Here is a 25,442-nt window from a genome sequence, read left to right on the forward strand (position 1 = left end):
ATAAACTTTATTAGAAATTTTAAAAAGAGAGAAAATGCTTCATTTAGTGGTTTCCCCATTCTCTCTGACCCAGACAGTAGCCTTTCTCTCTCTGAGCTGGAGCAATCTTCACCTTGGGTGTGCAGCCAGCTTCCTGTGACCTACTCCATCCTTCAGTTAATCTTTCTTAATTTGTTTTCTCAACTGAAAGATGGAAATGAAAATAGTTCTTATGTGAGTACATGTTAATATATGAAAAGTGTATAGAAAGTGCCTGGTCTCTAGTTAATGCTGCTAATATTTTCTGCAGTCTTTGGTAAAATTCAGACATTTAGGTGGAAATAACATCTTATGGATGAATATCTTATAATGCACGGGATCTTTCCAGATCAAAACTGAGCAGATTAGGTCTATGATGCTGTCCTAATTGCTTGGCCTTCTGCTAGTTACATTAATTTTGTAATCATCTGGCTCATGTTGAAAGAATTTAGTAGAAAAAACATAGGGAAACTATTAGGACTTCTAATCAGTCATAGCCCTGTATTTATTTTAATATAGAGAAAAGATTTATGACCCCTAAGCTATTTATCTTGATTGAAAGACAATGTGTTATCTGGTAGCTGATGGTGGTCATTATAGCATGCATCTGTTTATCCACCTGTCTGATAGTTTTATGATGTTATTGGTGGTGCCTGGAAACCCAGAGGGTGTGGTTAGACTTCCTTGGATCAAAATGCAAATTGGAGAGACGAGTGAGTCATATATTTCCATGATTATCATACTGAGCTCTGCTGGATTTTTGCTGCATCCAGCCATGGGGGTAGCAGGCATACTGATTTTGGGGCATGTGTGATATTAGCTTGGATATTTACTGTTGAGCATTTTGCAGGAAAAAAAATAATACATTGTTAACCTGAAAGCATTTCTTTTAATGATTTGAGGTGGGCTGTGACCTTTAAAATGCCATGGTTTTTTACCTCTCAGAGTAAAATAGCTCTAAAGCTGGCTTTTTTTGTTTTGTTTTTGAACTCGAGTCCATATTCTTCATCCTGGCACCATAAGTTTATTGGGAATCTAAAATTCTAAACTATCATTGTGGAATAAATGTTGCCCTCAACACTAATAACTATATCAATCTACCCTTGGAAACAATGTTGTACCTTTCATTTCTAAATAGAGAACTGCTGCAGTCCATATACTAAGGCATTTGTGGGGTTAGGTTGTCTCTTCATCCCACTCTTTTTGCCTCTTGTCTGAAGATCAGTTTATCCTTGGGCTAATGTTTTAGAGACTCTCCAACTTTGTACATATTAACCCTTTTCTAGGTTAACTTGAGATCATTGCTTCTTCATCTTTTTTGTAGAATTTGCTTACTTCTAAACATTTTAAGTGAAGGGATCAGATAATTTTGGAAATTTTTCTTGAACTGTGCATTCTGCAGAAACATTTTGGCTCTGCTTACTTTGTTAATGTTGGTTACATCATGGGAGCTATAGATTTCTTGGGCATGCAAAGTGATTGCATATTCATGAACATCTTCAATCCTGAAATATTTGTAAATAACTTGGCAATTTTTTTCATAAGTTGCCTATTAAAATGATTAGGACTTTAATTGTTTGCACAGAAAGAATTTATGCTTACAGAGCCCCACCTATTTAATAACATTTCTATGCTAAGCAACTTGGATTAGGAACATACAAGTCACCTTCCTTAAACAAAGTATAAGAGATGCTATTTTCCGCAGGAGAATGATTCAAGTTTGAAAATGTCAATAGATGCAAAAAGCCACCCTAGAGCTTTGCTCTCTCAAAAGAAAGTAGAGAAGGAATGACATAGTCAATGTTAACTGTCACCAGATGAAGAGAAATCAGATTGTCAGGCCTGGATCTATAAAATTCTTGCCAAAGTAGGACCTCATTTACACATACAGATCTTCATACCCTTTGCTAAGAAAAGCATCTGTGGCAGTTTAGATGTTTGTGCGTTTGCCAAAGATCTTTCACTCCGAATAAAGTAAATGTCATGTCTGTTGTTTATCTCAAATTCAGCAGAGTATTTTTAAAAGGAAATATTTGCGGGGGAGGGTCGAAGGAGAAGGAAGGAAGGAGGTTGGGGAGCTCCAGTAAGTTGGGTGTGGCTGTTTTACAGTAGTACTCAAGTATCAGATTCTGTCTAAATAAATAAACTTAAAACATACTTTGGGCTCATGAATGAAAAATGTCCTTTTGAAGTGACAACACTACAATAAATTGGTACGTGGAGTCTTCCCAAATCTATACCTAGGCTGTCGGCACCAAAAAAATCCAGTTAATTCAGTCAAACTCCTTATTTGGCATCATGCAGACACAGCTGTCTTGAACTAAAATTTTGAACACTTAAAGATAGATGGCATTGTATCCAGAGCCAGCTGATACAATGGCATCTATCAGTAACCATATATAAAAGATGGCTTAGACTAAAAGATTTGAAATAAAACTTAATTGCTCCAAGTTCAAGCTAGATCACATTGAATAGCAATTAAAAACAAAAACAAAATTTAAAAAAAACAGGTTGTGATAAAATTTCTTGGCAAATAAGTACCTTTGGTAAATTCAGACTTTTACTTAAGAGTATGATATGGTAATTTAACTATGTAAATTGCCTTGACCATAAAAATAAAGGGAATTCTCTATGTACCTTTTTTATAAACCATATTTAACCTGGGTTATAGGCATTCAAAGTCATTATGAGATCCTTATGTAAAATAAATCCTGAGACATCTTAGGGCATCTGTTTCAGGTGATATAATTTTATCTCTTTGCATAAATCAAATATTTGTCTTAAATAAGTGTGATCTGCTTTATCAGTGTCATTTGTTTTACGGAGGTGTTCTATATGACTTCGAATATCATTTTATTCCCCCAGATGACATGGAAGCCATTCCCGTCAAACAGTTTGTTAAACACATTGGTGAGCTCTATTCTAATAACCAGCATGGGTTCTCTGAGGATTTTGAGGTATGTTTCAAAACTGGAAATTAATTTCCAGAAACCTAACTCTTATTTTACAGGGGTTTTTGTAAACCTGAACTGCATAATATAGCATAACAAAACAATAACTGTGGAAAGTAGAGATTGCTTTTCTTTTTTCTTTTCTTTTCACTCATAATTTAAATAGGCATTCTTTTCCCAACAAAATTAGGTGAAAGGGAGTTGGTCGCACTTATCCTGAACACACGCTTCTATGAAAGAACAGACTTAGTGGTAGGAAAGAGGCAAACTGGTGGGGTTGTAACTGGGAACAACAATCATAATGCAGAGTTCCCCGATTCCATGTCATCTCTGCAATGCCATGGTATAGTGGAGACAGCAGGTTTGGCGCCTGAGTAACTGGAGCTGGCTTGGGCCAAACACTTCATCTCTGATCCTGTTTCCCCATTTTAAAAAATGGCACTAATGTCTCATATCTTAAAGGTGTTGGAAAAAAGAAATGATTAACATCTTTGAAATTGCTAGGTTAATTGTCAGGAACCATGCAAAGGTTGATTATTGCTGTTTTCATGATTATTAATCTTTGGAGAGAAGACGTGGGTTAACACAGCCTTCCGATTTTAAGAACTGGTATGTAAGAAACAAGGTAGAGAGCGGCACGCACCACCCTGCCAACTCTGGGTTCTGTGCCAGTTCAGCAGTGACAGGGTGTCAATGAGGAGCTATTAAACAGACTGCCCTTTTCTTCACTGAGGCGCTTAACTAAGGCACATCTCTGGCAGCAAGAGTTGTGCCGAGGAGGCCAAGTTTTCATGGCAGCTCAGCTGTCTTCTAGCTTTGTGGGTAAGTCAGTTCCTTTCTCTGTCTTATTTCTACTTTAAAATGGAAATAATGATGGTGATGCTAACCTGCCCACTTATTTTCAAAAAACAAAATTGGTCAAGAGGGTCGAATGAAGTAATGGAAGGTAAGCACTTTGGGACTAAGAGCCATACACCTGGGAGGTGCAATTATTTTGCATGAACAATGAGAAACAAAAACAGGACTAGAAGCCCCTATCTCTATGCAAATTTGGAATCCCCGAAGGGTATTTTATAAAGGCAATTATAGTGACAACTCATTTTAAATTAAGTCTTTCTCTTAGTTTTTTATTAGCTTTTGTTTTTGTTTTTGGAGTAGAATGAAAACAAAGGTGGTAGAGAAAAAAAAACTCCCTGATTTATTCTGCAAAGTCATATGTTTTATGGAACAAACAAAAGCATGTCAGGTATTTAATGCTGCTATTAGATGCTTATCAAAAAAAGGTTCCTATTCAACTACAAAGAACATGGTTTAAGTCAAACATTTTGTATTCACGAGGACAGCAAATGTGTGTGGTGTTAAAGTGATTTAGTTCAATTGACTGTTGGCTGGATGACTGAGCAAGAATATTGAGGCATTTAACAATGTTGATGGTATTCAGGACAAACATTTATCCTCTAGAGAGCAGAATTTGATCAAGATGATCAAATGCGACTGTGGTTTCTCAATTATTTATGATTTGAGGCCCCAGTGCTATTCATCACAGCTGGCTTTAACACCATTTAATTATTCAAAATAATCAGCTACACCTCTATAAACTTGATCTGACTTAAAATGGGCTTTGCTGCACCAAAATCATGCCTGTTAACAAATCCTGGGCATTTGTACCCAATTTCTATCCTAAAAAAAGTACTATGGCTAAAAGCTTTAGTCACCTCCATTGAATTTTATAGCTTAAGTATTATTAACTGATAGTTATGGGAGTGGAATGGGGAGGTCAGGCAGGAAGGAGGCATTGTTCTACTGCTGTCACTTCAGTCTTTCTTGGTTTGAAAGTTTCAAAATCAGAGCTTTTCAGAATAGGAAGAATATCCTTTCTTCTAAAAAGAACAGTAAAGCAACAACATAAACAGGGGAATAAGACAGTAGAAAAACTCACCAATATACTGTTGCCTTATAATTTAGAGAAAACTTGAAGCATTTTTAAATGGTAGTAGTATTCCTTTTTGGCAACTCTGCTAAAAGGGAAAACTAGTAACAAGCTATATAATAAAGGGCAGAAAAAAGAGATTTTGTGTGATTTAAAAAAAAAAAAAAACAACCTTCATTATGGTACGAGAGTAGTAATCTCAACTGCAGATTTCCAGATCCATTATGTAGAATAATGAGGGCCAGTATATTACTTAGCACTGTGCATGGATTATTTCACTCCTTTCTCAGAACTACCCCATGAGGTGATACTCTCTTACAGTCCCCATTTTACATATGAGGAAACTACCCATAAGACAACTGAGGCATTGATTGGGTGGCTATGTTTTGAAAGGGCAGCAGTAGGGTTTAAGACACAAGGGCTGTCTGACTGAGCCCACATGGTTAACCTTGATGCCATCCAGACTCTTATTAGTGTCCTGTAATGAGCTAAAGTCAGAAGGAGAAATAACTAAGATTGACACTGACTGTCTAAAACTGAGCATGCAGCTGTGCCTTGGCAAAAAAGCGTGGTAGGAAAAAAAAAAGAAGGGTAACAGAAGGAGTAGCCAAAATAAAGAGCCCCCACCCCCACTAACAGTATTAGGTGCCCATACATTATCTTTATGGTCATGAGCCTTCTGAGCTGAGAATCTGACTTACAAAAATCTAATCCAGCATCTGAATGGAGGCCTAAATTTGGTCAAAGTATTAATCTTAAGATTATAGAGAAACACAACTCAATAGTTACTATTTGGCCATTAAGAGGAAATAAAATGACTCAGCTAACAGTTACTGAGTTCCTCCCATTCTCTGTCTATAACATAAGGTACAAAAATGAATTAGACAGAGTCCCTGGCCTCCAAGAGTTCAGTGGGGGATGGAAAGGGGGTGGGACAAACCAAAGTATACACAACTAAAGTAGAAACATGGCAAAACAAAATGAGTGCTGTAATGCAGGTATAAAGTACTGAAGACATGCAGAAGAGAAAGGCACCTATGAATCTTGATTATTTCAGCAGTTCTATTTGCCCCATCTTGTTTAAAAATCTTGGAAGTAAAAAAATTTTGGTGAATAGCTGTCATGTTTTCAGAATTTTGCTGGTTGGAGAATGAGAAAAACAATTCACTGATAATTTTGAGTCTTTTTCTAGAGGTGATGCTGAAAGCCAGCTTTTTGTCCTTGTGAGATAAATTTTGGAGACTGCAAAGCCGACGACATCATACCTGTAACAGATTTTTGCAGTTAATGGAAATAACATTAATCCTTGTCTCAAGATAGCATTTGATGACTGTTCCCTTGGCTACCTGAGCTAACTTCAACCTCACTGTCCTTCCCAAGGAGTAGTTTCCTAGAGTAGTGTCAAGAGATTCATAGCCTTTTCCCTGGCCTCCATAAACATAATGAAGACAGCTTCGCAAGGCACAGTGCCACTGTGCTCTTTCAAAAGAAGGGAGCTCCAGAGCTCCATGAGTCAACAGAACTAGTAGGAGAATCAGAAGTTTAAAGGCTGAGCACAAAGATGAGGCCAGAGGTCCATAGCCCTTTGACAGAATCCTTTGGGGGATCACCCCTATTACAGTTAAACAGCTGAGCTAAATGTGGGCTGGTCTGGTGGTTCATCTTAAATCAAGGGAATAAAGCTTTGTCCACCTGAGCCCATGCTCTGAGGGACCAGAGGCCACAATCACTTTATGTAATGAATGGAGACTTTCCAGGGTTGCCAGTGATAATAGGGGAGTCCCTGGACAGAAATGTAATGCTGCACAAAGACTGCTGCCTGCAAGAGGGCAGAAAATGACCCTGTAGAGTTTCCAGAGCCTCTGTGACAAAATGCCAGTTTGTCTTAAATATCTTAAAGAAAAACATTTTAAAATCCTTATTATGAAGAAAGTCATAGTCTCATAGTGGTTTAAGTTGAGGTTTTTATGAAGAATGAGAAAAAAGTGAGACAAATTTTACAAATTGCACACAAAAAATAACTCATGTTATAGACCAGCGGCAGGATGATAGGTGCTACGTTGTACTCTCTCCAAAGATGGGTTAGTTTTCTGGAGGGGAGAGGCAGTCATTTTAGGTAAAGATATACGGATTTGGATAGGGGAAGAGAACAGGTATTCTTAGCAAGGTAAATGGCAGTAAAGCAAAAAGCAGGAAATCATATGGTCTTTTTGAAGCTGATGGAGATAAAACTGGGATTGGGAAGGGAGTTGATGGAAGATAGGAAGGGATCTCAGAACCCTGGCCAGGGAATTTGGATTCTATCCAGAGGTTTCTGAGTAGAGGAATAACAGAGTCAACACAACATTTGAAGAAAATCAGTCTGGCAACAGTTTATAGCCTGAGCAGAAGAGAGTAGAGGAAGAGGCAGTGTAACCAAGCACCTTCCGAGGGCCAGCTCTGTGTTCGACACCGTACAAACACTGGGTTACAGTGATGACCTAAATCAGATTTCAGTAGAACAGTCCCCTTAGCACTATAGTGGGCTGCCTGAACTCAGACACTAAGAATGTTATACACACTCAGTCTGATACTTGGTGACCAGGTCCAGAATATTTTCTTCTCAGCTGTTTTGGGAAACTGAATATCTGAAAGATTTCTTGAAGTGTTTTTGTTCAATTTTTTTTTTTAACTGAGCCACAGAATGGTAGGACAGTAGGTCTCCAAGTGTTCTTTTAGATAGCCTCTCACATCGACGACTCCAAGCAAGAGGTGATTTAGCCTATTTTATCTCCCAAGAATCATGGGTATATCAAATGTTAGTGCTTTTCTTTTTTCTTTTTTTTTTCCTTTTATTTAATTTATTTTTTTAGCAGCTGGCCAGTAAGAGGATCAGAACCCTTGACCTCAGTGTTACCAGCATCATGCTCTCCCAAGTGAACTAACTGGCCAGCCCCTTTACTTTATTTTAAACTTCTTGTTTTCCATGGCTCTCTCCTGTGGTTATATGCCTGTTAGTATTTAGACTCTTCTCAGCTTTGTTATATAGATAGTAAAATACAAGCAAGCTTAAATCATAAACTGTTTATCAGAGTGCTGAATAGGTAACTTTACTATATACACTCAATCAGCCAATGTCACTTTAAAGGGTTTTTAACACCTATTAAAATCACATTAACTTTGAAATGCCAGTTCTGATGGAGAAAAGCCACTCCAGGATCAGATGATATTATCAGCATCTAAATGAGCCAAGCAGTACTGCAAGGAATTATAGATGACATTATTATCCACAAGGCAAAATCAGAATGCCTTAGGCACACCTCATGGGTTGTAACAAAATCAGATTTAACATTATTTATGACTATTCTTTGTTTTCTGTCATTCACATAATTGGAAAAGTGAAATAGAGGCAACGGATCAGACCAAGGGTTTTTAGATAACAAAGAGTTTGATTGGCCATATTGAATGGCTGCTTTAAACAGTGCAGACAGCTGCTCCCAAGCAGTCTTGGTCAATTGCATTATATTATAATGGAGACCCAACCTCAGTTTATAGCTAACGGTGGCCAGATCCACACAACAGGGAAAAAAAAAATTAATAAAACTAATCTCAAACTAAAGTACTAAAAACTAAAATCTCTTAGCAGAAGGTATCTCTAAACAACTCAGCCTTGAAGATATACATGTGAAAATTATGACCTTCAAAACCCAGAAACAAAAGGATGTCAACTTGTTTCTGGGATTTGTATATAGATGGAATTAATATCTTCCAGAATATAAATTCATTTCAAAAGTTTTCTGCCCTCGAAACTATTCAAAGGAGCATGTGTCAGGTTTTTAAGGCAATTCCAAAAAGCAGGCCCCAGTATTCCTGGTATGATTAGCATTAGTTATGTATGTTCTTGTAGATGTTAAAATACCAGAGTCATTCATTACTTTGTGCCCACACTTTCTCATCTCAGAGTAAAGAGCCAAAGGCAGTCTTAAGGCCCTTACCAGTGTTTGCCAAATCACAGGTTATGAACTAGTTTAGAATAGAACATAAAATCTCAGAATTTATCACAGTTAGTTAGGGTAAAAAACAGGTAAGAATTGTCATGAAACACTTTCCCCAAAGAGGTGGGTTGAATTAATGCGCTTGGGGCTTTTTGTTTTTAATGGACTGCTGGGAAGGCCTAAATTATGAAAACTTCAATCTACAGCTTCCAAGAATTGGAGAGTCAATGAATGTGGTTTCTTTGAACAGATAGCAACCCTATGTTTTCATATCTTAAATTCTTTGATTACAATGAGTTCCTCCTTGGAGAGAAGAGGGGGACTCCTCACTGGGAAGTACTTTGAATATAAAAGACAACCCATTCCTTGTTTTCATCATGCTTGATGTAAATGCCATGGAAAACATCCATAATTGCTATGCAACTCTGTGGGAAAAAAAGTCTGCATGCTCCTAAACTCTGTTACATCTGTTATGTGTAAAACATCTCTCCTGATAATTTTGTGTTATTTTACTCCTGCTCTGTGTAGCAGCTGTGCACTGCTAATGACTCCTCTTATTAGTTAGCTACAGCACTTTCTTGGATTTGAAGCATACAGTGTAGAAAAATCTGGCTTTTCAGCAACCTATTGGGCTAATGGGTGATGTTTATATCCATAGCCAAGGTAGCGGGATAGAGTTGCTTGTGCCACTGCTATTTTTCCAAAGAAGGATAATTTAAATTAAATTAGAGTTCACAAATAATTTGTCAGGGCCATAATATCTGAGCCAGATATGACAATTAGTTGGGCTATGTATAGCGTCATTTCAGGACTGAGTCTTTATAGTCAATTTGCATCTCATATAATGAGGCTATAAGACATGTAAGCATATGCATATATTGATGAAGATGACACTTCTTGGAAATTCCTGATCATTCTTTAAGATTCAGGTGAATTGTTTCCTGTCTAAAGCCTTCCTCTTTTTCTCTTCCTATGTTTCCCATTGTAGTTTTTTCAGGCCTCTTTTCTGTTGATCACATTTGACTGACAGTGTCTTTTTGCATGTTTTTCTCACCCATAAACTATTCAAAGAGATAACTGTTTTGTATCCCATTGCCTAGGTCAAAATCTGGAATGAAGTAGATGATTGATGAATTAGTAAAAAATGAAATCCTTATACCTTCTTCGTGTTCTCCATATACTTGTTACGAGTATGTCAGTAACTATCTGAAGTTGGGTTTGGGGAGGTAATGGTGACTGTGGCTGGGGACTGAATAAATACTTTATGGCTTTGGACATGTATAGTTCCTTTCTTTCTAAAGTGTGTGTAAAATCTTGCCATTTGTTCTCTTCACCAGGAAGTCCAGCGCTGTACGGCTGATATGAACATCACTGCAGAACATTCCAATCATCCAGATAACAAGCACAAAAACAGATACATCAACATTTTAGCATGTGAGTAATAAACTTTAAACTACCTTCAACTGTGAGGAAATTAAATTTTCATGCTGGGTATAAGCTGAAAACCAAGCAATCAGAGTCAGGATGCCAAGAAAGAATAATACTTGCAAGCTAACCTCTCAGCCCATCTTCAACAGCATATAAGAAGTAGGAATATTTTCTGTCCACTTAGTCTTTCATTAGGCTGTCAGATCTCAGAGAGCTTAATAAGGTGACTGAAAGAAAACATTCTGAGCTTCATTGTTTTCACATGAAGTGATGTCATATCAGATGTTGGAAGCCAAAGTCTGAATGTCACTTGGCTATCTTGACATTGTTTTTAACCAGTGAGAGCCAAGTCTTTAATACCAATAAAGATATTGAGAATCTTGTCAAGTAAGTTGAATTTCAACGCAGTCTAAGACTATGTAATTGGTCTATACCTTAAGTGATGAGCCTCCAGTCCTTTTGGCCCATGTGCTTAGCCTTATTCAACATATTTCCAGGGTAAGTAGTATCCTGGAAGCTAGGGACTCAAACAGATGGGCATTGTTCATACAGAGCCCCAAGAAATACATGAGGAGCACAGGCTACTTCTGTGACTAGAAGGCCACTTTTCGTAGACATGTGGGGCTTGGGTCACTGGCAGGTATTATGTTTTGATATTAAGGGCTGGGCACAGATGTTTGTGGTTAACAAACACTGTGGTGAGGACCACATTGCACAGAATTTTATATAATAGTGTATTTAAATTGGACCCTTAAAATTTGAACACCACTGTAAAGTTTTTTTGATAAAGCTTTAATGAGATATAATTCACATAACCATACACAATTCACCCATCTAAAAGTGAGTTTTAGTATATCCACAGAGTTGTATAATCATCACCACAATCTAATTTCAGAACATTTTTAGCACCCTAACAAGAAATCCCATATCTGTTAGCAGGCACTTCCAGTTCCTTCCTCTCCCCAGCCCCTAGAAACCACTTATCTGTTTTCTGTCTCTGCGGATTTACATATTCTGGACATTTAATATAAATGGAATTATGGCCCTTTGTGTCTGGCTTCTTTAACTTAGCATAGTGTTTTCAGTGTTCATCCATGTTGCACCATGTATTCAATGTAATACTCCATTGTATGGATATATAACATTTTCTTTATTCATTCATCATTTGATGGACATTTGGGGTTTTTGCACTTATTGGTATTATGAATAATGCTGCTATGAACATTTATGCACAAGGCTGTAAGGGAGACATATGTTTTCAATTCTCTTAGGTGCTTACCTAGGAGCAGAATTGCTAAGTTATGTCGTAACTCTGTGTTTAACATTTTGAGGAACTGCCAGTCTGTTTTCCAAAGTAGCTTCACCATTTTACATTCCCACCAGCAATATATGAGGGTGCCCAGTGTCTCCACATCCTCACCAACACTTACTATTTTCTGGGTTTTTTGATTGGTATCCCACTGTAGTTTTGAAATGCATTTCCCTAATGATTAGTGATGTCAAGCATCTTGTCATGTGTTTATTGGCCATTTATATATCTTCTTTAGAAAACTGTGTATTCAGATCCTTTACCTATTTTTCAACTGCATTACTTGTCTTTTTATTCTTAAGTTGTAAGAGATCTTTATATATTCTGTATATAGATCCCTAATCAGAGATATAGTATGCAAATATTTTCTCACATTCTGTGCATTGTCTTTTCACTTTCTTCACAGTGTCCTTTGAAGCACAAATTTTTTAATGTTTGATAAAATCCAGCATATCTATTTTTTCCTTTTGTTGCCTGTTGCTTTTGGTGTCATATCATTGCCTAGTTCACGATCACGAAGATTTACACCTGTGTTTTTGTCTAAGAGTATTATGGTTTTACCTCTTAGATTTAGGTATTTGGTCCATTTGTGAGTTAATTTTTACATATGCTGTGAGGTAAGAGTCCAACTTAATTCTTTTACATGTGAATATCCACTTGTCCCAGTTCCATTTGTTGAGAAGACTTTTTTCTCACACTGAATTGTCTTAGCACACATTTTGAAAATCGGCTAACCATAAATATAATGGTTTATTTCTTGACACTCAATTCTATTCTATTGATTTGTATGTCTATCCTTCTACCAGAAATACACTGTCTTGATTATTGACTATAGCTTTGTAGTAAGTTTTGAAATTGGGAACTGTGAGTCCTCCAAGTTTTTTCCTCTTTTTAAAGATTGTTTTGGCTATTCTGGATCCTTTGTGTTTCCTATGAATTTTAAGATCAACTTTTCTATTACTGCAGAATACATAGCTGGGATTTAATAGAGATTGAATTGGATTTGTAGATTAATTTGGGGATCATTGCCACCTGAACAATATTGTCTTCCAATCCATGAAAATGGATGTCTTTCCATTTATTTAAGTCTTCTTTTATTTCTACAATGATTTATATAGTCTGCATTGTACAAGTGTTGTACTTCTTTTGTTCAATTTATTCCTAAGTATTTTATTGTTTTTGACACTATTATTATAGAATTGTTTACTTAATTTTATTTTCAGATTGTTTATTGCTAGTATATAAAAATTCAATTGATTTCTGTATTTTGATCTTGTATCCAACAACCTTGCTGAACCCATTTCTTATAATAGTTATTTTTTTATGGATTCCTTTGGATTTTTATACACAGGATCATGTCATCTACAAATAGAGATAGTTTTACTACTTCTAGATAAAATTTTAAAAGAACTACAAGCTATTTTTGAATAGGATTCTTTGTTTCACTTATCTGAGGGAATATAGAGGAGGTTAAAAAAAAAAAAAGGAGAGAGAGAGAACAAGGAAGAAAGAGTCAAACTTCTTTTTTCTCTACAGTCTTTGAATGGATTGACTCTGGCAGTATTTGCTGGCCAAACCAGCGAGGGCTCATCTTACTGTGATTGTGAGGATTCATCCATCCGTATACTTCCTCTCTGACCATACAAATCAGGCAGGGATATATACACATCTGTGCCTTACATACACCCACACACATTCTCTTCACCATAGCAACTTTTACTTTTAGGGACCTTATCGCCTTGGCTAAAAGTATGTGGCAAAGAAAGAGAAAATCAAAGCAACTTCTGTGTGATGTACCCAAGAGTCATGGTGGTTTGCTGGAAAACCATCACCTCTGGTTAAATGTAGTAACTTTCACAAGTTCATTTGTGGTGTTACTTCCACAAATTCAAATTAGATGTGGTTTTATTTTCACAAGTTCAGAGTGTTGGGTTTTGGCGTACTCTTGGCCACTCAGATTCTGGGCACATCACCTGTCACCTTTGTCTATCCCTATATTAATGCCTTTATATACCAAAGAATAGCATAGAAATGTCCTGGAAATAAGTAAAATCAAACTGTGAATGTGCCAGAAACAGGAAAAGCCTTTTCTCACAAAGCCATCATAACTTTCATGGGACATGTGGATGTCACCACACCACCTCCTATACTGATCTGTTAACCAGTATATTATCTTTTAGTTAAATAAGAATTTTGCAACTTGAAGAGTATGTGTTCTTATTTGTCACTCTAAGAAATAACAGTATACACTATAATAGCTACTAAGCATAGCAGTTTATATCCATGTGTCTTAGGAGGAATTTTTCATTTTGGGCCTTTTTATATCAGGTATCCTGTTTCATGTCAACTTTAAACTGAGAGTTTGTCAGAACAACAAAAGCAATTCACCGTTCCAAAAACATAGAGGGCTCTCAAAAAGAGCTTGCTATAGTCTGAGGTCAGTAATGTCTAGGCACATCCACTCACTGGACTTCTTTCTGACTTGGCTTTTATGATAATGACTATAAACAGAAATATAAATTGCCTTTTGCCCATTCTGTTAGGAAATTTCTAGATAGGGAAAATAAAATTATGATCTCAGCTTTCTTTTCTTTTGCATACTAAAACACCAGGCCCATTCCTTTGGGCAACTAGAGACACATTACCGTGCACCACCAGCACCCCTTTTATTCATAAGCTAAGGTTCAATGAATCCTGAAATCTGATCGTTGACTTCAGATTCCTGCAATGAGATTACTCTTAAAAGAATTTCTGGTTCCCTCAATTACTTAGGTTCTGTTGGGGCAGCAGAAAGTTCACCTGCATTTAACAATATAATCTCTTGAAAATAGATGTTCTGACTTGATATAACAGTCACCTCTTTGTACTTTTATTAATGGGGAGGGGGTGGGGGCATGAGAAATCAAAGGCCTTTGAACTTGTTTTCAAAAATAGGACAAGGTTTTGGAGGACTGCAAATTGCATTAGTTGTACATAAACTAATAAGGGCCTTAATTTGCATTTCTTGGACACTCACAGGTCAGAGGCATGAGGCAGAAGTGACCTTCTGTTTTTGAGATGGGTTCTAATGCTCTTTGACTATTTAGTAGTTGTCCTGCCAGAAGTTTTCTCAGAGCACTTTGGGAGATGCCACAGCACCTGATTACCTTGTTTTGTGCTTTAGAATGCTACTAGTTTTTAAATTACCCCTTTTGTTTTTGCTTGTTTTCTTATTCTCTACAGATGATCACAGTAGGGTGAAGTTAAGACCTTTACCAGGAAAAGACTCCAAGCACAGTGACTACATTAATGCAAACTATGTCGATGTAAGTCAGATATGTTTTTATAAACCTTTTTCTGAACATTGAAGACTGCAGCACAGACAGTTGAATGTATTTTAGTACTGCACAAAGCTTTCACTAAAAACATAGCTTATTCAGTATGGAAGGCACTTGAATTATTAACTGGTCTTCTGTGATACTGCTTTCATCTTACTTTGAGCCGTGTCATCTTTGAAGGGTTACAACAAAGCGAAAGCCTACATCGCCACCCAGGGACCTTTAAAGTCTACATTTGAAGATTTCTGGAGGATGATTTGGGAACAAAATACTGGAATCATTATCATGATTACAAACCTTGTGGAAAAAGGAAGGGTAAGAGCCTCTTGGTTTACAATCTTAATTATGCACCTTCATTCAAAAAATATTTATGGAGTACCTGCTATGGGGCAGGAACTTGACCAGGTGTGAAGAGTTACAGAAATGAAAAGTGTTCTTTCTGCTCTTTCTTGGCTTATGGTCTGGTGAGAAAGAGAGCTTGGCATTACAAGAATGAATTAAATGTGGTGATAGAGATGAATAGGGTATTAGGGGAAAGCTGCAAAATAAACAAATGCATGCTCTAGTACTGAGATTTTGTAAAGCAGCTAATATTTGAGGTGAGATTTGAACAACAATGAAGAGGAATTATACAGGCTAAAAAGAAGGAAATTCTAAGTATAGGGGACAGAAGAACAAAAAGCAAGGAAGTTGGAAAAAGTATGGTATGGTCAAAGGAACTGCTAATAGTTCATACTTGGGGAAGTAAAGACGGCTTAAACACCTTGACTGACCATCATTAAGAGGAACTTTTTTAAAAAATGACAATGTTGTAGAATTTATTGGATTATGAGCTTACATTAGATGATACTAATTTAGGTTAAACTCCCTTTATAATATATCCTACTCACATTTCTTACATGTGAAATATACATGTTTCTTTCGTAGGCCCTCGTTTAAGTACATCATATATTGAAAGATAATCATAAATATTAGGCCCATTTTATTGGATGATCTTGCCCAAACTTATCCCAAACCATCAGCCTCTTCAGAGGTCACATCTGACTTTAAGAAGTTCCACCTATGCATTCTTTTTCAGTCAACTAAATGGCAATCTTACCTGTGTTTTAACGTTGTCATTTGGAATTACACTATCAACAGTAGAACTGTGGCATAAAGTGCAGTTATAATTTAAAACTTTTATCTTTTTGCAGCGGAAATGTGATCAGTATTGGCCAACAGAAAATAGTGAGGAGTATGGAAACATTATTGTCACACTGAAGAGCACAAAAGTACATGCCTGCTATACCGTTCGTCGTTTTTCAGTTAGAAATACAAAAGTGAAAAAGGTATTGAAAGAATTGGGCTGGCAGGGCATCTCTTTTTATACTTGCATGAAAATTACTGTACAACCAAGGCCAAATCTCATAACCAACTTGGTTTTTAAAAAGTATTTTTATAACATTTTTTCACAACTCTTGATTGACATCAGAGTTAATGAAAGGTATTGGCAAAGCACAAATAGAATTTAACTGGCCTGATTGAGTTCTTTAATCTTCATGAACAAAGCTTCATTTAAAAAAAAGAAAATCATCCTGTTAGGTTTTGGTAACACTCAGCAAATATGGCAGCATCTGTTTGTTGATTTAGCTTTTTAATTCCAATTTTCTGACAGCTTTAAAGCATTGTTTCCCAAAGTGTATTCCAAGGAATACTATAAGATGCTTGTGAAAATCAGATTCTACTATTCAATAAGAATGGGAAATGAATGCTATATAATATGTATCTCCCCCTTTTAAAAATTTACAGTGATCACAAGTGACCAGAGTGCTTTAAAGAAAAGCCCATATAACTTTGTTTTGCCTAGTGTTTTCTAATGTGACTTAACAATAAAATCCTTTTCTATAAAACTACTAATATACTGAGAATCATACTTTGTGGAAATGCTGCTTCCAAGTTATCTCGATTTCTCTTTTTTCAAAATCTGCTGTAAGAACAAGAGCCGTAGATTATCACAGCAGTATAGTTGTCCCCTCTTATCCTCAGAGGGGATACATTTCTTTTTTTTTTTTTTGTCTTTTTCGTGACCGGTAAGGGGATCGCAACCCTTGGTGTGGTGTCGCCCGCACCGCGCTCAGCCAGTGAGCGCACCGGCCATTCCTATATAGGATCCGGACCCGCGGCGGGAGCATCACTGCGCTCCCAGCACTGCACTCTCCCCAGTGCGCCACGGGGTCGGCCCCAGAGGGGATACATTTCAAGAACCCCAGTGGATGCCTGAAATTGCAGATAGTATCAAACCCTATAAATGCTATGTTCTTTCCTATACATACCTATTATAAAATTTAATTTATAAATTAGGCACAGAAAGAGATTAACAGCAATAATTAATAACAACATAGAACAATTATAACAATATACCATAGTAAAAGTTATGTGAATGTGTGTGTGTGCACTCTCAAAAAACTAACATTTTCAGACCTCTGCTGACCGCAGGTAACTGAAACCACAGAATGTGAAACTGCTGATAGGTGGTATGTGGTATTATGAACTCTAGATAGATGCTCACTGAGAAAATGTAGTTACTCTACAGAGACTTAGGTAGGGCAATTGTTTGTAGCAATGAGATCCTAATTTTTGACGGCCGTCTTTGAGAATATGAGAAAATTGTAGCCTCCTTGCCTCAGAGGAATTCACTCAAATTTTTACATACAATTTCAGTGGCTTCTAAAGCCCATCTGTGATCCAAGGTTAACAGTCCTTTCTGTGTATGGTTATTTCCAAAAATGGCAGAAATCTATGAAAATCAGTAGCATTATATCCGTGTTCTCTGTAATAGAACTGCCCCCTGGCTCAAGGTAACCAGTAACCCTTATAAAACTTAACAAAGCCTCTTACTCATTGGAACCCTTCAGGTACTTAAGGTGTTTCTAAAAGAAGAGTAAGTGGACCCTGATTAAGTCAGAGAAAGAAAGGAAGAAGGAAACAAATGAGAGGTAACAGAAGAATTAAAATATCAAAGCCATCATGAGCCTTTGTAGCACAGGGCCAAACACCGTACAAGCTTTAGTGCTGATTGATTAATAACCCTAGTCATCATCAAAAAAAATTTTTTTAGAGGTACTCATAATAAGAAAACATATCACAGCAAGCGATCTATTTGGGGAAATTTTTCATCCAAAGTAGTTACAATATAAAAGGTTCACTTACTCAAAGGAAAACTATTCTGAAAAAGTCATTTATGAAAGTGACAGACAAATGAGATGTTACTTCTGACTGCTGAAACTGAGAATCATTTGACACTTAGAATCTTTCCATCACTTCCCAGAAAGTATACAGCAGTAACTAGCACTCTGGCTCCTGAAGGTCCAACCTGGACTGTGGAGAAGGAATGGGAATCATGGGCCACAGGCTGATGAAGGCAAAGCACCAAGGCCTCTGGAGTTGGGACAGAAAGTCAGTAAATGGAGGCCTTCTAAGAAAATTACAAAGTGCTTTGGATAGTTCCCAACTCAAAAACCTGATATTAATCGTTCATTCTTGGAACAATCTTAAGCAATCTTTTCTTCTAAGAGATAGTTATACTTAACATCCAGTTAGGTAATGTCTTTATTTAATGATGTGAAAGTTGGCCACAAAAAGGAAATAACCTAGCCCAGGAGCAGTAATTAGGGTGAATGAGATCAGAGGTCATGTTTCCTGACACCCTTACATTATTTTTATCCAGAATGCCCACCCTCAGCTTAAAGGCATCTTTTTTCACCTTTGTCATAGGGTCAGAAAGGAAATCCCAAGGGTCGTCAGAATGAAAGGGTAGTGATCCAGTATCACTACACACAGTGGCCTGATATGGGAGTTCCCGAGTATGCCCTCCCAGTCCTGACTTTCGTAAGGAGATCCTCAGCAGCCCGGACACCAGAAATGGGCCCTGTGTTGGTGCACTGCAGGTAGGGCTGGCATCTTTCACTTTCTTCTGTCTGGGATTCAACATGTAAAGTGAGCAGAGCAGGGGATTTGGGCCTTGTGGACTTGGACTGCAGTAACTCTGCTACTGCACTGTTTGATGTAAAAGCAAAATCTTCCACTAAAAACTGAGATGAATAAGACCTGTTATAGTCTTATAGTAAAGTAACTATATCCCCACAACATTAAGAAATCATCTGCTTCTGCAATTTTTTAAAAAATGTACTCAACTACATTAATCTCTAGTTTTATAAAATCATCTATTAATAAAATCCCCATTGTTTATAGTGAAAGTAGGCTGATTCTAATAAATAAAAATCTGGTCTTAAGCTCAAGTTAAGAGCTTTCCATACCAGAGATTTTGAGTTTTTATAAATGGCTTTTCTGAAGGTTCCTCTAAATAATAATATTTGTAGTATGTATGAAAGGATTTTATTTTTAAATTTTTAGTTTATACATGCTGTGTAAAATACCTTTTAAAAGCACTAGGAAAGCCTTGTGTGAAGCCTGTTTTCTCTCAACTACCTTAAACAACTTTAGTTGGTTGTTTAAAAATGCTTTTATTGTGTTTAATTTGCAATTGCATTCTTGGCTCTTTTTTTTAGTACTCAAATGGATGTTGCTTATTCCATGATTTATGTTGCATAGCTGCATGGCCTTCTCTATCATTTCTTTTGGACTGTTCTTATAATATGCTTTCACAAACCAAGACCTTTGCTGAGTTGGAATTCATTTTCTACTTAAAATCCTATGAGAACTCTACATACTATCCACTAATCCATTTAGAAATTACTAAAATGGAGATTAGTCTGTCAAACAGCTTATGTTTCAACAGAGCTGTGCTAGATGGGGAACCTGTTGGGGTATTCTGCCAAAAAAAAGCTTGTTATTCAATACTACAAAATTCAGATCCTCCTGGTTTTTTTAAAATAATAATTAAGAAATATGAACAAGAGAGGCCAGACTTTCCAGATGTACCATTCTCATTCTATACCTAGATTACTAAAGGAAAATACCCCCCTTTAGATAACTTTCTAATACTGAGTGCATTAGTCAAGTTCTAAACTGCAAGCAGTAGAAGCCAACTGAAGGAGTTGTGCAGAAAAGGGGTTTATTAAAAGGATGATGGGTACTCATAGAATCACTGGGAGAGATGGAGAACTAAGCACAGGGAAAAACTCCCTGCACAATGCCTCCAGATCTGGTTCTGATGTGGAGATGGCTGCTGCCTTGAAAGAGTCTTCTTGGTCACTTGCATTACTGAATCACGTGCCTCTGCTTGAGCCGCAAGGGAGGCTGAGAAAGCAAGTATATAACGTTTTTCTTCCAGCTCCTATGGTACAAAGGCAGTCTGTGCTCCTCATCAAGACTCACAAGGTGGGAGGTGTCCTAATAAAGTTTTTGGGTGCTATCTATATGAATAACATATGCCAACTATTCTGGGTTGTTTCAACAATGGAGTTATTTCTAATTTCATTAGATACTTAGATTATAATTTTTCCAATCCACAGTTATGATATAATAAAGCAACAAGTACTAGTTGAATGTCTTCATCTCTTACAGTGCTGGTGTGGGCAGGACAGGCACCTACATTGTAATAGACAGCATGCTACAACAGATAAAAGACAAAAGCACAGTTAATGTCCTGGGATTCCTGAAGCATATCAGGACACAGCGAAACTACCTCGTCCAGACTGAGGTAAGGAGTAGCTGCCAGTGCCCTCATGAGATTCTAGCACATGCTTTAAGTGAAAGTTGAATGATATTAAGGACACAGATTCATTCTCTTAGGGTTTGAAGGAATTTATATGTTTGTATTAGAAGATATTCTGACCATATGCTATTCTTTGGATCACAGGTTTCCATTTCTTTGTGGATCATAACATTTAAATTTCTCAATAACTACACAAGCACTTATGAAGCAGATATAGTTGTATCAGGAGTCGTGTTAGATGCTATAGGGATTTAAACATATTGTCTGGCCTGAGAAATACATAAAAGAAGGTGGTTCTCAAGCCCTTCATTGAACACACATTTCTCAATTGCTTGCTGCATTGAGCCTACTGTTCCAGGCATGGTATGAAATACAGAGCTAAACTTAACACAGTCTCTACCATGCAAATTTGGATAAGCAAATGAGTATTGCAGCAAATGCCTAGCTGTAAATGCTTGAAGGAACTCACTGGGAGGTTCCTGTTTGGGCAGAGTTAATCTAAAGTAGACTGTATGAACAGGTAGCTATCCCTTAACAGCTCTCCTTGGTGACTACCATATATTGCACCTTTTAGGAGCAGTACATTTTCATTCATGATGCCTTGTTGGAAGCCATTCTTGGAAAGGAGACTGAAGTATCTTCAAATCAGCTGCACAGCTATGTTAACAGCATCCTCATACCGGGAGTAGGAGGAAAGACTCGACTGGAAAAACAATTTAAGGTAGTACTTTGAATAAATTTCTTTGGTTTAAAGCAAGAAAGCAGAAAAAATGCCTTGAGTCTGGGGGTCATATCTTCTTTACATTAATGTATAGACTGAAATGGATCACTATTTGTTCTCTTGGTACTCCTTAAATGTAATGGGAAGGGAAGAAAAAGTTTTGACCTATGCATGAATTGTTGGTATTCAAAAAGATAGTACAGTGATGATAGTATAGTGATGTATTTTCTTCTGAGCAATTTATGACTTTATCTGAACATAAACATCATCCCCTGGCCACAAGATAATACTTTGTCAGTCGTTCCCATCCACAAAAATATTTCTATATTTTTTCTAAACTTATCTATCTTACCTTTATTAAGGATGGTTATATGTAGATATATTGTCCTAAAAATATGCCTACTTGAAAAACATTTCAGAAGATAATTTAGTAACTAAAAAAGAGTTGCTAAACTAAACAATACTAGAAAAAGTTAGCTTTTCCTAAATGCTTGTTCATTTTCTTTGAAGGGGCATGAAGAAGTTTAAAGGTAGTTAAGGTTTATATAGAATTGACTGAAGTGAAGATGAAAGAGACCATAAGGACTGATAAAGTACATAAGATCAGAAAAACAGTCATCTCACAGAATTTAGTATAACTTTCAAATGCTTCTTGTCTCTCCAGTTACTAAGTGCTTTCTTATTTATTAGTCTAGTCTTTTAAATTCTTTTTTGCACATTGTTCTCTGCACATCAGTTAATTTCTCATTTTGTGTCAAGATGGAAAGAATGAGATGAATCTGTGCAGTTTTAGTTTTTATGGCAAAAATTTTCAGACTCCAAAACTTTCATTTGAATCTCAGCCGAAGAAATAAGACTACCAAACAAATTATAGCAAGTGATATGAAATGGAAAATAGATTAATTTTACTGAGTTCAGTCATAAGAACAATTTTGCATTTTTAGCTCCTTTTAAAATCCAAAGTACTGTAAAACCATTTGAGGTAATTAATAGTGAGGACACAATGTATCATTTTAAATATTTAAAACGAGTTCTTAACAAAATATTAAGTGCCAACAGTTAAATTCTGCTTTATTTTTCATTTTTGCAATATTTGTTTACACATACTTAAAAAAAAAAAAGGAAACCAGGCAAGTGGTTCTCATACAGGCACTAACCATTTTAGAACTCAAGTAGAAGAAAAAAACAAGAATTAGAAACTTGAAAATAAAAATTACATTCAGAGCCCTTGATGGTAGTACTAAAGCACTTGCAAGAAACTGTTCCCATAAATTCCATTAAGATGGACCCCCACCCCAAAACTGGATTGACAAAATGGTTCAAACCAGGCTACATAAACAGCAAGAATAACCAAACTGCTGGACTGATTATTTATAATGGACTTAGAATAATGTCAGTTCAGCTGAAAAAAAATATACTGAGAATCTATTGAGTTGTCCCTTAGCTTCAAGGAACACAATTAGCTCCTTGAAATCATTAAGCAGTCTTTTCTAGTGTAGGCTCACTTGACTCTTATGTGCAAATAAGGAATTATGAAAAAAATTAACAACAGCAGTGACATCATGCCACAGAAAAATCCACATAGTTCATTAAATATCTATTGCACACACAGTACCTATCTTCAAGAAGCCTAAGGTCTGATAGTAGAAATAAGACAAGGATACAACCAAGGTCATTGAGAGAAGTGCCACAAGTAAATTATAAAAGTGTTCTTTGGGGCACAAAAAATATTTTTGTTCATCGGCAGTCTGATTACTAGTATTTTCACCAAATCATCAAGCACATGTTATCAATTATACCTTTAAATGAAGACTAAATTTTGTTTTTTTTTTCCAGCTGGTCACACAATGTAATGCAAAATACGTGGAATGCTTTAGTGCTCAGAAAGAGTGTAACAAAGAAAAGAACAGAAACTCTTCAGTTGTGCCATGTAAGATCTTAAAATCAGTTTGACTTAGTTCAGTGTGTCAGTATTTTAAAAATGTATTATGTAAAGAGGCAGCATCTACCAAAGGGGAAAATGTTATGCTCAGCTCAACTAAGGCAGTTTGATGAAACCGCGAGGGGTGGCTGTCAGTGCCAGCAAGTCACTCCATCTATCTGACATGAAATTCAGTTTTGGTTCACTTTGAAATGCAAGAATTAGGTTACTTCTACGATATTTTAACTTAAAAACTTAACAATAAAATAAAAATAATAGTAAAGCTATTATCACTGTGGCATTTGTACTCTTTTAAAACTTGCAGTACTGATTAATCTGTATATCATTAAATTGTTCTGGCTGTTGAGATCAAGGCACTGTTCATTGGTGGTGACCTTTGTATAGAGTACCCCCGATCCACAGTTTCAGCTACCTGCCATGCAGTCCAATAAGATATTTTGAGGGAAAGGAAAGAGGAAACCACACTCACATAACTTTTATTATAGTATGTTATCATAATTGTCCTATTTTATTAATAGTTATTTTTGTTAATCTACTGTGCCTAATTATAAATGAAACTAGCATAGCTATGTATGTATAGGAAAAAATGTAGATTACATAGGATTCGGTCCAATCCATGGTTTTGGGCATCCTGTGGAGGTCTTGGAACATATTCCCCTTGTAGTCCACACAGTCTTGGACTACTGTGTGTGTGCTATAGACACAGGCAATCACTGGAGAGATTTGTCTTTACCGAAAAAGGCCAGTTTTCTAAGCCCTTTATGGGGAGAAAGGTGTGGATAAGGGGTTGGAAAAAGAGTAAAGTACAATATGTTGGCACAATTGTAGGAATATCAGACTAGGTCAAAAGTTATCTAAAATCCTCAGTCGTGTCTGTACAGAGTATTCTCTTAGTGATCTGCTGTGAAAACCTCTCCCACAGTAAAATTTTATTCCTGCAATGCCTGTGTCCTTCTGGGTATGTGCAGCAAAGTTTCATTTTAAGTTATGCTTTAGCTGATAACACTTTAGCTTGTTTAAAAATATAAATAGGTCTTAGAAAGGGGAGCCGGGGGGATATGTTATTCACTAAGCGAATCTCAGAAAAAACTGTTGGTTCTGTGTGTATAGTAAGGCAAATGTGGTGTTTTTGTGTTTTCCATATGATAGCTGAGCGTGCTCGAGTGGGTCTTGCACCATTGCCTGGAATGAAGGGAACAGATTACATTAATGCTTCTTATATCATGGTGAGAGTCAACAGTTAATTATAAATAAAGTCAATTAAACTGAAAGGCGTTAAAGAGCAGAAATCACCAATGTGACTGATTTCATTTTTTAAATAATTTCTCAATGGGTAATACCAAAAGTATAGAGATTTCTGTACCTTGAAACTTTTAACAAAAGAGACCTAATCATCACAGGTAAAAAAAAGCTTAAATTAAGCAAAATGCTTCTTAAGGAATTAATTTTATTGTTATTTTCCCCCATCTAGTCTTTGAATAAACGTTGAAATTAAGTAAAAACAGCAGGGGTAACTAGAAATGAATTGCACATGGAGACAAAATTGTCTGCACAATGTTAGCAGAAGTACACCTAAAAATTAGGTAAATGTACTGAATGCCTTTCTCCATTATTTTAGTGTGGCCAAAACAATGCTGTCTTATTTCATGAATATATTTTACTACCATAAAGTTAGAATAAAACACTCATAATCACTGATTTTTCATCTTCCCAACTAAAGGGCTATTATAGGAGCAATGAATTTATTATAACCCAGCATCCTCTGCCACATACTACGAAAGATTTCTGGCGAATGATATGGGATCATAATGCACAGATCATTGTCATGCTGCCAGACAACCAGAGCTTGGTAAGTAAAGCACATCTGCTATATATTAATGAGCCCATGAGGTTATAAGCATAAATTACTTTGATACCTTGCCACAGGACTATAGTGTTTGTATATGCTAAAGAGGGAATTTGGTCTTCTCATCTTTAAGTCTACACAGATTCCTTTCATAGTCTCACAACATTGTCCCTATCATTTCCATTACTAGATTCTCTGATCTTATTGATATCACCCTTCAATTGCACTGTACTCGGCCGTGTGGTAAAAGGTTTTGAAAAAGGTCCTTTTTTGCTGAGCGTGGTGCGGATGACACCAAGCCAAGGGTTGCATCCCCTTACCGGTCACAAAAACGACAAAAAAAAAAAAAA

At 36.5% G+C, this 25,442-nt stretch overlaps 1 protein-coding gene across 1 annotated transcript in view; it reads left to right on the forward strand.

Annotated features, from left to right (window-relative positions):
* The window catches only part of LOC103605557 (receptor-type tyrosine-protein phosphatase gamma), a gene marked incomplete at its 5' end in the record, with an annotated part of 120,124 nt that extends 94,912 nt beyond the window's left edge, over window positions 1–25,212 (forward strand). Inside the window, 11 exons of the mRNA XM_008590171.1 lie at window positions 2,884–2,975; window positions 10,211–10,307; window positions 14,833–14,915; window positions 15,108–15,242; window positions 16,121–16,255; window positions 18,681–18,853; window positions 20,433–20,568; window positions 21,158–21,304; window positions 23,141–23,234; window positions 24,396–24,472; window positions 24,967–25,212. Coding sequence (XP_008588393.1) covers window positions 2,884–2,975; window positions 10,211–10,307; window positions 14,833–14,915; window positions 15,108–15,242; window positions 16,121–16,255; window positions 18,681–18,853; window positions 20,433–20,568; window positions 21,158–21,304; window positions 23,141–23,234; window positions 24,396–24,472; window positions 24,967–25,143 — 1,346 coding nt within the window. The remainder of the gene's footprint in view (window positions 1–2,883; window positions 2,976–10,210; window positions 10,308–14,832; window positions 14,916–15,107; window positions 15,243–16,120; window positions 16,256–18,680; window positions 18,854–20,432; window positions 20,569–21,157; window positions 21,305–23,140; window positions 23,235–24,395; window positions 24,473–24,966) is intronic.
* Window positions 25,213–25,442: the final 230 nt, after the last annotated feature.

Source organism: Galeopterus variegatus, unplaced genomic scaffold (assembly GCF_000696425.1).
Source record: "Galeopterus variegatus unplaced genomic scaffold, G_variegatus-3.0.2 Scaffold5901, whole genome shotgun sequence".
NCBI lineage: Eukaryota > Metazoa > Chordata > Mammalia > Dermoptera > Cynocephalidae > Galeopterus > Galeopterus variegatus.